This window comes from Myotis lucifugus, unplaced genomic scaffold (genome assembly GCF_000147115.1).
Source record: "Myotis lucifugus unplaced genomic scaffold, Myoluc2.0 scaffold_178, whole genome shotgun sequence".
Classification (NCBI taxonomy): Eukaryota; Metazoa; Chordata; class Mammalia; order Chiroptera; family Vespertilionidae; genus Myotis; species Myotis lucifugus.
The window spans coordinates 693,393-705,620 of NW_005871226.1; the positions used below are offsets into that span (position 1 = coordinate 693,393).

Below are 12,228 nucleotides of genomic sequence, written 5' to 3' on the forward strand. Positions count from 1 at the left end.
CATTGCGCGAGCGCCTTGTAGTGACAAGTGCGACTAGATGCACGTCGTGGGGATAGAGCCCACAGGGGGACAGTTTGCCTTCTCCCCTCCGCAGGGGCGTAGCTAGGGGGTCTTCAGGCTGGCAGGAAGAAGCGGTTACGGGCAATCAGGCAGGCGGAGTGGTTTGGGAGCCACCAGTCTCTGAATTGTGAGGCGGATGTCTGAGTGCCAGTTTAAGGCCCACAGGGATAGGGCATCAACTGGCAGTTGGACATCCCCCAAGGGGTCTCAGATTAGAGAGGGTGCAGGCTGGGTTGAGGGACACCCCCTCCAGTGCACAAATTTAGTGCACCAGGCCTCTAGTTTTTAAATAAGCTTCTAACACACTCAAAACCTCTACTGCTGCCCTAGCCTGTTTGGGTCAGTGGACAGAGCGTCGGCCTGCGGACTGAAGGGTCCCAGGTTCGATTCCGGTCAAGGGCACGTACTTCGGTTGCATGCTCCTCCCCAGCCCAGGCCCTGAACAGGGCTCATGCAACAGGCAACCAATCGATGTGTTTCTCTCACATCGATATTTCTCTCTGTCTTTCACTCTCTCTTCCTCTCTCTCTAAAAATCAATAGAAAAATATCCTCGGGTGAGGATTAAAAACAAAACAAAACACCTCTATTGTTAAGGTCTCCATGTAAGACCTAGTTTTGGTAACAGCACATGATTAGAAATTCAAATGGAGAATATGTTAGCATTTTGTTTATTCAATTTTATTTATTTTTTTATTTTTTTATTTTTTTAAATATTTTATTGATTTTTTACAGAGAGGAAGGGAGAGAGATAGAGAGTTAGAAACATTGATGAGAGAGAAACATCGATCAGCTGCCTCCAATATCCTCGGGTGAGGATTAAAAACAAAACAAAACACCTCTATTGTTAAGGTCTCCATGTGGGACCTTTCAGTCCACAGGCCGATGCTCTATCCACTGAGCCAAACCGGTTACGGCTGATTATTCCATTTTAAAAGGTTCCTTGCATGCCCTTTCTGTTCAGAAGCTTTAACATTAATTGGAGCATCTTCAACCTATATAATTTTGTTAACCTGTGTCACCCCAATACATTCAATAAAAAGAAAAGAAAAAGATGCACCATCTTCAGCCAGAGTGTCAGGGAAGCCTGCTAATGAAGGTCACACTGGTGGTGCCTGTGCTCCCTTTCCCATTTAGGAAGGTCACTCTGGAGGCTGCAGGGGAGGCAGGAAGGACAGCCTGGTGAGCTAATGCCAGAACCCCATGTGCTGGTGCAGCCACAGGAAGTGACTGGGGCCTCTGGAAACACAGTCAGGCAAGGTGAGGAGGCCAGGCTCAGAATGTGGCACAGTGGGAAGCAGGCAGGGTTCTAGAAGGCTCAGCACATTCCGGAGATGGCAGATACAGAAGCCGGATGCTGCAAGAGGCCCGTCAGATTCCCAGGGGTAGAAGATGAGAATAGCTGTGGTGGGTCTTGCAGTGAGAAGCCAGGAAAGGCTCAGTGAAGACTAATAAAGGCCTTAGGATTCTGTCTAGTATCTTCTTGGGCCAAAGAAACTGGAGTCAGACTAGTGCAAACATGCCAACCTAAGCAGTGTATACTTTCAGGGTCACAAACAGGCCTGTCCTATCCAGGAAAAGGTGAGAGGCACTCTGCCCAAAGTACTGTCTGCCTCACAAGTACCATCATAGGTAAACCCTGTGGGCTTGGAATTCTAGGTCAAGAACTGGACATAAAAAAGGGGCTTTGTTTTATAGGGAAACAAGCAAGAGGATTATGCCTAGCATTCCTTAGGCCAGCTATGCAAACTGCCACCTGTCAAGAGGAAATGCCATCTCGTGCAGCAGGTGCAGCAGTTATCTGGAACTCAGGGTGAAGAGGCCACCATAGGTGTTTTCATTTTGCTTGGTTCAGGAGCTTCCTTCTGTTTGTATCAAGGAGTGGATACCCAGATTTGGTCAAGGTCTCGCCAGTCTGGCCCATTCCCAACAGTGCCCAGACATCTCTGAGGTCTATCTGACCATCCTAGTCTGGGTGAAAGACTTCCCGTAGCCCTGGAGAAAACAAAGTTCACCTCTTATATCTATCTATAGATACTTCTAAGAGCAGCGCATGTTGGTAAAATGTGTCACTCTGCATTCAAGGCAACATTATAATGAGCCTTGCTAGCTTTTTAAGCACTGAGATTATGTCCTAATCCTTTTATTTCTGTAATACACAACATCATTTTGGGACTGCAATACAGTCCTTTTCTCACTGTAAATAATCCTTTGTTGTAAAAGCAATGAATCAGGGAGCCTGACTCATGAAAAGGAGCAAAAGGAGGCAATATGCTCCCTTGGGACATGAAGTGTTTGTCAGATCCCACCTCCAAGTGAGCCACTAAATCACCGAGGAAAAATACAGTTGACCCTAAACAACTTTGGGGTTAGGGGCATTATAGTAAAAAAAAGTCTGCATATAATTTAAAAAACAATGATTTCAGAGAGAGGAATGAGAGGGAGAGAGATAGACATCAGTGATGAGAGAGAATTACCGATCAGCTGCCTCCTGCATGCCCACAACTGGGGATCAAACCTGCAATCCGGGCATGTGCCCTACCAAGAATCGAACCATGACCTCCTGGATCATAGGCTGACGTTTAAGAACTGAGGCACATGGGCAAGGCTACATATAACTTTCGACTACCCAAAAACTTAACTACTAATAGCCTACTGTTGACCAGAAGCCTTACTGTTAACAGTTAACACATATTTTGTATGTTATATGTATTATATACTGTATTCTTATAAAATAAGCCAGAGAAAATAAAATGTTATTAAAAAATCACAGAGAAAATAAATTTATAGTATTTATTGAAAAATATCTGCATATAAGCAGATCTGCACAGTTAAAACCTGTATTGTTCACAAGTCAACTGACCTTGCCTTTTATCTCCCCCCACCGGGCCCCCATGCAGCCCATGCCCATGGTGAGCCAGGTCAGACTAGTCCACAGGGTTCCCTGGGCCCAGTTGCAAGGGGAAGATATTTATCAAGGTACTGTCACTGCACAAGCCCCCTGGAGTTTAGAAAACAGCATATGTGGATCTAAGATCGACTGCCCATATCTGATCACATCCCTAGCTTTATACAAGCACAGAATTTGACACAGGTTGCCTTTGAACACTGAATTAGGAGACAGTGATATTGAAATATTCCTACTAAGTGCCAGAGAGAATGCAATCTGTCCTGAATATTGCTCAGTTTCATGAACAGTGAATACAAGGGACTTGCCCTTTGCCAGGGCAGCCCAACCATCTGTGCTTTATGTGCAAAAAAAGCAGAGGGGCACTGAGGGAGAAAGTGTCAAGGAGTCAAGGACACTAGGGTGGCAATAATGTGGTGGACAGGAGCTGACTACAGCCCACACCCGTGGCTTTGATGCTGACTACCAAACATGTATCTGAGGACCAGACAGCTCTCCTTGGTTATCTTCCAGTCCTTTGTTTTTTTCCTGTGCTTTCTATTTCAAGGACAGGCACTACCAACCTTCCTAATCTCTCAAGCTAGAAACCTAGCAGTCATCCAAGATATCTCCTTTTTCTAACTCATGTCCCATATGTAACCTATCATCATATCCCACTGACCCAACCTCCATAAAATCTCCTTAATCTCTACCTGTGGTAGATACTATGGGTATCTATCTCCATTCCACTCAGCTTCTGGGGTGCAATGCCTGTAAAGCCACAGGGACCTCTGAAGGCGGGACTTGAGACTCCTGGTGCAGCAGTCCAACGCACATTCCTCCCTCCAGTGACCCGGCCTCCTGCCCTGTGCAGCACCCAGCTCAGCTGCTTCCCAGGACAACATCTCTGGATCTCTGGTATGCTCTGCTGTCTCCGCTCCCTGTGGACTGGCAGGGGCTCAGCAGGGCAAAACTCTGCTGGCACACCGAGTTATTTCTTTGTCTGATATCTACTTGCTGGGCTGACTCAGGAAGCCCAGAGCCCAGGTCTTCTGACAACAATGAGCATTTTATCACCACTACAGGAAACTTAGAATTTATTCTTGGTCTCCAGGCACCATAGCTAATATGACTAAAAAGTGCTGCTTCTAGGGTTCCAGACAGTAAGACAATGCAAAGTTGAGTGTAACCTACAGGATGGGTGGATTTTTCTAAATGCTACCAAGGAGGTATGGAAAATTTCATTGTATGTAGGGGGAATATTAAGGGAGAAGGTTCTATTGGGCTATACTCTGCACTCATGGGACAGGAGAAATGCAAGATCTTGATGTTCCAGAGGCTAGGAATACCTATTCAGTCCACTGATATTAGTTGGAAGGCAAGGGCAGATTTAAACCCAGCTCAGGAGAGGTGTTGCCATGGCAATTTGTCATCACTAAGAAACAAACTCTGGAAGAAATCTGCCTATCAAATATAAAAATAAAAGATGTCAAAGTTTTCCCTGTACCAATTTATTTGTTTTAGATTTTAGAATGGTAAGTAGGAGCATGAAGAAAAGTCTGTTGCATCTAAACAGAATCTGAAAGTCATGCAAACACGAGTAAAGCCCATTGCTTACCTTGTGAACACTGGTCAAGACATTTTGGAAAGAGAAATCTAGGGAGGAAAAATAAATATTTTAAAACCATAAAGTCACAGTTGTCATTATTTCCCACAAAAATGAGCATATCACTGATACCTAAGATGATTTACTCGAGGGGCAAGTGGCAGGCAGCACTGAGCATTAGGATAGCCATGGCTATGCAAGAAGTTTTCACAGCTTTGAACCAAAACAGAGTTCCTTAAGCCAGGAAAAGTCCCTACATGGCCAACCCTTGGAATGCTTAAGAGGGGATACCTGGGCATGGCCAGTCTCTAGACTATAGGAACAAAAAGAGAGCTGGCTTTTTTTTTTTTTTTAGAGATACTGTCTTCATAAAGGGGAAATTCAAGGGAAAATGAGAAAAATTACATTCACCTAACTCTAACAGGGGCTTTCAGTACCAAGTTGCCATGTTTCCCTTCATGTGCGCACTAGAATCCTGCTTCCCCTTTAATCCCATTCTGACCTCTAACAGTGAATGAAAAACAGCAAACTGACTGGATCACAACTGAAGCAGGTGAGGGTGACTGATCCAAAGTGTGAGTTAGTTAAGAACTGGAGCTCTGTAGGAAGCCCCAGAGAAAATTCCATACTCTCAGTGCTTTAAAACTCCTAAAACATCATAGTGCTCTTCTCAGGGAAGAACAGTAACACTAATGAGAATAGCTCCTTTTATCTTACTGTGGGGCTGGGCGCTATGCATGCAGTTCACATATACAATCTTGTTCTGTCTTTACTTCCACCCCATTAAAAGCTGAGAAGAATGAGTGTAGGATGACTAAGCAGTCTAAGCACTTTGCCCAAGGCTGCACATGAAGCCAGGAAGTGGGAGGGCTGATGCAGGGCCCAGGTCTGCTTGGCACCACAGAGCTTCTGTTTCCTTTCCCTGAAAGTAGGATGCTTACTGAAGCCACACTTCTGAACTGTTTCTGGTCTATGTGGCAGGTATTAATGCTATTCAAAACACCGGGGGGATTTCCCTTGGTGGTGGCAAGTCTTCATTCTTCTATTTGATTTCTAAAAACAGCCAGGCACACATCACTTGGAACCAAATTTGGTGGGTGAATGAGCTGGATGAATACCACTTCTTGGGTTGCTCTTGCCTGGCTGCCTCATGGTTTCTGAAGAATTCCAAGGAGGAACCCCCTATGTGCTCTGAGCAAGGTCAAGAGCCTTGGAACATCCACACCAGAGTCTTTCAAGAACAAAACTCACTGACTTCCCTGCACTCACTGATCACTGAACACCCTCCTCCCCTACAGCAAATATATTGTTAGAAAGTGTCTGTCCCCATCAAGTGCTTGTGACTGAGAGTCCATGCCCTGAAAAGCCCTTCTTAGCATCCTGCTTGCTTCTCACAGCCAGGCATTTTAGATAAGGTTGATCAGAGTTCCCCCTTAAGGGATCTGAGAAGGCCTGAGGTCATCAAGCTGCTCCCTTTAAGCATCTGCAAAGAAAATATTCAGAACGCACGGACTTGCACCAGACATATAGACCAATGGAACAGAACAGAGAACCCAGAAATCGACCCAAGCCATTATGCTCAATTAATATTTGACAAAGGAGGCAAGAGCATACAATAGAGTCAAGACAGTCTCTTCAATAAATGGTGTTGGGAAAATTGGACAAATACATGCAAAAAAATGAAACTAGACCACCAACTTATACCATAAATGGATAAAGAACTTCAACGTGAGACAGGAAACCATAAAAACACAAAATGGATAAGGGACTTAAATGTAAGACAAGAAACCATAAAAATTTTAGAAGAATCCATAGGCAGCAAGATATCAGACATATGTCGTAGCAATATCTTTACGATACAGCTCCTAGGACAATGGAAACTAAGGAGAAAATAAACAAATGGGATTGCATCAAAATAAAAACCTTCTGAACAGCAAAAGAAACCATTAACAAAACAACAAGAAAGCCACTGCATGGGAGAACATATTTGCCAATGTTATAGCCAATAAGGGCCTAATCTCCAAAATTTATAGGGAATTCATACATCTTAACAAAAGGAAGATGGAAATCCAATAAAAAAATGGGCAAAGGACTTAAATAGACACTTTTTGAAAGTGGATATATAGAAGGCCAAGAAACATATGAAAACATGCTCAAAGTCACTAAGTCATCTGAGAGATGCAAATCAAAACGTCAATGAGGTATCTGTCAGAATGGCTATCATCAACAAATTGACAAGCGACAAGTGCTGGATAGGATGTAGAGAAAAAGGAACCCTCGTGCACTGCTGGCGGGAATGCAGACTAGTGCAGCCACTGTGGAAAACAGTACAGTTTCTTCAAAAAATTAAAAATGGAACTCCCATTCAACCCAGTAATCCCACTTCTAGGAATATATCCCAAGAAATCAGAAAGGACATATGCACCCCTATGTTCATAGCAGCACAATATACAATAGCTAAGATTTGGAAATAGCCTAAGTGCCCATCAGCAGATGAGTGGATTAAAAAACTGTGGTACATCTACACAATGGAATACTACACTACAGTAAAAAAGAAGGAACTCTTACTATTCATAACAGCATGGATGGACATGGAGAGCATTATGCTAAGCGAAATAAGCCAGTTGGAGAAAGATAAACATCACATGATCTCACTCATTTGTGGAATATAATGAACAACATAAACCAATGAACAAAAATAATCCAGAGACAGAGAAGCATCGAACAGACCGTCAAACTTTAGAGGAAAGGCAGGGGAGGGGGGTAAGAGATCAACCAAAGGACTTGTATGCATGAATATAAGCATAACCAATGGACACTAGGGGGGTGAGAGCATGTGCTGGCGGTTGGGGAGGCCAGGGAGAGGTCAATGGGGGAAAAAGGAGACATATGTAATACTATATGTAATACTTTAAACAATGAAGAATTAAAAAAGATCAGAAAGGAATTCACAAATATTATAATAGTTACATTGAATTAGTGAGATTATGGACGAATTATTACCCAATTTTCTTTGCTGTTCTTTTAAAAAAATATATTTTATTGATTTTTTTACAGAGAGGAAAGGAGAGGAATAGAGAGTTAGAAACATCGATGAGAGAGAAACATCGATCAGCTGCCTCCTGCACACTCCCTGCTGGGGATGTGCCCGCAACCAAGGTACATGCCCTTGACTGGAATTGAACCTGGACCCTTGAGTCCGCAGGCTGATGCTCTATTCACTGAGCCAAAGCGGTTAGGGCTGCTGTTCTTATATTACTTCCAAAGTTAGAAAAAAAGTTCCCCTGTTAGCAGTGAGAATGAGTGTCATTAACAAGGTAAAATGGCTTTAAGATGGCTTCACCATATGAAAAAGTATCTTTGAGAAACTCCAAGTGCCTTGGGACACAGGCCCCTCCTATGCAGTAAAGACAGAAGGAAAGACTGCCCTGGGCATTTCTTTCTTGGAGATGCTGCTCCCAGTTTCACTGCCTCTTCAGCACACAAAAAACAGTGGGGAGAGGCTGCCAGTCCAAAGGGGTCTTCTGAGAACCGGGCACTAATCCAGTAACAACTGAGCATTTATTGTATATAAGGTAGACTGATGTGTTCCAAAAGACAAACACATAAAGATGTGTCTCCTTCTAGTGTGTTGCTTTCTGTACACTAAACACACCATGTCCTGTGGGCTGGAGGTGATCTTAGGAGTGTACCTGTGCTCCATGTAGCAGCTCAGGGGCTCCACACACACTGTGATGGCACCAATGGTGAAGGAAGACTTGACATTTGAGTCTGGATGGGTCTGCAGGGCCTGGACAACATCAATAACATCTGTGTAGCTGAGGAGAAAAAGGGAATGGTTAGTTTACTGATTGGGGTGGCAGAGTGGGGTGTGGGAAAAAGGAGAATGCCGAATGGCTTGAGCAAGAGTGGAAGGAGGACTAAGAGGAGTAGCCTATGATTGGGTTCTTGGAGTCACCCCACTTTATTATTTGGAGCCACTGGAATCCACAGTGTTTCTGCATTCTCAAGTTCCATTAGTCCTCATAACTGTGCAAGAGTGGGTAGAATTCAATCCCCAAACCCCAGGGTAAAGGTAAGTCTGCACAGGTGCCTATGGGGCTCTGAGAGTGGGACTCGGTGTTCTTAGGCCTGTTTTCTGATCAAGTTAGGAGCTCCTGCATTGGTCTACTTTTCTTAAAATAGCTCTTTCCTCTCCTACTACCTCACAGAACATGTAGGCAAGAGAGAAAAGGGGGTTCATCAGGTACGTTTCCAGGTTGGGAGAGACATGTCAAATACCCTTGCATTTGTATCTCCTGCCTGGAACTCCCTCCAAACTCCAGATGTGCAGAGTCAAACTGACATTTTCACTTAGAACTTAATATGTTCATGACCCAATTCCCCCACACCTGCTCCTCCCAAGGCCTGCCCTTCTCAGCAGAGGAGACCACTCCTTCAGCTGCTGGGCCAAAAGATTTGTCTAGAGTCATCTTGACTCCATTTTTTCTCAATCTTACTGGCTGGCTCCTGCAAGCCCCCTACTGGGGATCGAGTCCAAAACCCGGGCATGTGCCCTTGACCGGAATTGAACCCAGGACCTTTCATTCCACAGGCCGATGCTCTATCCACTGAGCCAAACCAGCTAGGGCAATTTTTTCTCACTCTTCAGAACATAACTAGAATGACATTACTGCTCATATTACCACGCTACTACTGGGTCCAAACACTATCATCTCTTGCCTAGATCACCCCCACAGCTACTTCAATGGCCTCCTGCTTCTGTCCTTGCCTCTCTCTAAACTGTCTTCAACACAGAAACCAGGGAGATAGTACTAATCTCATCGTGCTAAGCTACTGAGTGAGTTGCTTCCATCCCACTCAATGTGAAAGCCAAAGCTCTTACAATGGCCCAATAGCCCTCTAAGACCTGTCCCCCACACTGCATAAAAGAGTTTCATCTACTATTCCTTCCCTTACCTGAATCAGCAACTTTGGCCTCCTGGCTCTTCCCTGAATATTCCAGGCATACTTCCACCATGCACTCACTGTCCCCTCTCATGTGATGTGCTTTGCTCAGATGCCTGCAGGGCTTACTCTCACTCTCTGGTGAGGGAGGTGCCCTCTGACTTTATACAGCCTATGTGATAACAGCAACCCCCTCTCTGGCACAACCTGCTCCTGCTCCAATTCTTCTCCAAAGCACTGAACATCAGCTACATACTCTGTATTTTCTTAGTTATTTATAGTCTGTCTCTGCAATTAAGATGGAAGGTGGTTGTTGAGTGCTGTAATCTATGGTGTCTAAAGCAGGGTAGATGAATGAGTGGACATTCAACCCCACATAGAAACATGGCCACTACAAGAGGGAACCTGCCCTCTTCACTTTGTGGAGAACATTTCCTGACTGGCCCAGCCTATGACTAAAAGGTCAGTTTCAATGGAGGGAAGGCAAAGCTGATGGGCAGGTTGCTGATCACATGGGCCTGGGTCTTATCCTGGGCCCTTGGGAGGGCAGTTGTGGTGGCTGGCAGGATAGGTACAGCCTGCCTGAGCCATTTTCTGAGTCACTACAAACATCTGTAAAACGACACTTGGCTCTATCCCAGATTACAATTGTAGCACTCCCCCCAGGTCTGCCTCAGTCCCTACAAACCAGCAGTGCTTTAGTAAAGAACAGGGTGTGCTAGCTTCTAGAATTCCCCAATGAGGGCCTGGTAGCCAGAGAGCCTTTAGAGTGAGCCCTCTGATCATCAGCTTTTCTTTTTCTTTCTTTAAACAATTTTTTAAAAATATGTTTTTATTGGTTTCAGAGAGGAAGGGAGAAGGAGAAAGAGAAACATCAACAATGAGAATCATTGATCAGCTGCCTCCTGCACGCCCCCTACAGGGGATCGAGCCCACACAATTGAACCGTGACCTCCTGGTTCATAGGTCAATGCTCAACCACTGAGCCATATTGGCTGGGCTGTACTATGATTTTTTAAAAAGATTTTAAATTGATTTTTAGAGAGAGAAGGAGAGCGAGAGAGAAACACTGATGTGAGAGTGAAATATCTATCAGCTACCCCTGCTGGTCCCCTACCAGGATTGAGCCTACAACCTAGGCATGTACCTTGACCAGGAATTGAATTGGCGACCTCCTAGTGCATGGGACAATGCTCAACCAACTGAGCCACACTGGCTGGGCTGCTCACAGACTTTTCATTTTTAATTTTTAGGAGAAAAGAAGAAGGGAGGGTGGGAGGGGGGAGAGACAGAGAGAGAGGAAGAGAGAAGAGAGAAGGTGATGGGAGGAGAGAGAAGAGGAGAGGAGTCATTCCACTTATTTATGCATTCATTTATTGATTCTTGTATGTGCTCTCACCGGGGATTGAACCCGCAACCTTGGTGTATCGGGACGGTGCTTTAACCAACTGAGCTACCTAGTCATGGCTCACTGGCTTTTTTTGAAGGTTTCTCCCCCTGCCTGTGTACAACAATGTGGAGTTCTCTCCACAGGTTCTGCAGTGTCTGAGTGGGCCTAGATGCCAGGAGAGACCCCCACATTGCCCACACTGCCAGGTCCTTACGTACATGTGGTAAGCAGGACTGATGCTTGCACACTGCCTCAAATCTCTTTGTGGTCATGTTTAATACATATAACTCCCATGGTTAAGTGTCCCATCCTTGCTCCTTAGCATGAGCTTTTCCCTGATTCTAAAAGAGTCTTCGGAGCTTTTTAAATTTCCATATTTGGTATGAGCCTATAGAGACTCTCCTTTCTTTTTGAAAAAAATATATTTTTATTGATTTCAGAGAGGAAGGGAAAGGGAGAGAAACATCAATGATGAGAATCATTGATTGCCTGTCTTCTGCATGCCCCCTACTGGGGATAGAGCCTGCAACCTGGGCATGTACCCTTGACGGGAATTGAACCTGAGACCCTTCAGTCTTCAGGTCGGCACTCTATCCACTCAGCCAAGCCAGCTAGGGCAAGGCTTCTCATTTCTTGGGTAAAAAAGAACTGAAAAAGATTTACAGCTGTGGCTGGTGTGGCTCAGTTGGTTGGGTGTTGTCCCATGCACAGAAAGGTTGCTGGTTCGATTCCAGGTCAGGGCACAAGTGGGCTAGAGGCAATGCCGGAGGCAGCTGATGGATGTTTCTCTCTCACTTCTGTTTCTCTTTCCCTCTCTCCTTCTTCCTTCCCCTCTCTCTAAGAATCAATGAACTATTAAAAAAAAAAAGATTTACAAGCCAGTCCTGCAGATTTTGGTCATTCTAACACAATAGGTTTACCCTTAGAGAAGGTGACTGGGGAATTGCCAGGTTTTCAGAGCATTCCATTAATTTTCATTTATTTGAATGAAAAAGCTTAGAGTGGAAACAGGCCCCAGGCTCCTTGGTGAGGCTAGTGCAGGGATGGCGAACCTTTTGAGCTCGGCGTGTCAGCATTTTGAAAAACCCTAACTTAACTCTGGTGCCGTATCACATATAGAAATTTTTTGATATTTGCAACCATAGTAAAACAAAGATTTATATTTTTGATATGTATTTTATATATTTAAATGCAATTTAACAAAGAAAAATCAACCAAAATAATGATGCACTAGTGCATCTACATGATGCATCTGTTCGCCATCACTGGCGCTAGTGTGGCAAGAGAGGAAGCCCTAAGTGTCATTCACTCTACTTACTGAGGGGTCCTGCTAGACCAG

At 44.5% G+C, this 12,228-nt stretch overlaps 1 protein-coding gene across 2 annotated transcripts in view; it reads right to left on the reverse strand.

Moving 5' to 3' along the window:
- Positions 1-12,228, reverse strand: part of CUNH20orf194 (chromosome unknown C20orf194 homolog) — a 127,961-nt gene that overhangs the window by 16,587 nt on the left and 99,146 nt on the right. For both annotated transcript variants that reach the window (XM_023760281.1, XM_006096411.3), the window contains exons 28-29: positions 8,245-8,370; positions 4,565-4,602 (exon numbers count right to left, since the gene is read on the reverse strand). In XM_023760281.1, the coding sequence (XP_023616049.1) occupies positions 4,565-4,602; positions 8,245-8,370 (164 nt within the window). The remainder of the gene's footprint in view (positions 1-4,564; positions 4,603-8,244; positions 8,371-12,228) is intronic.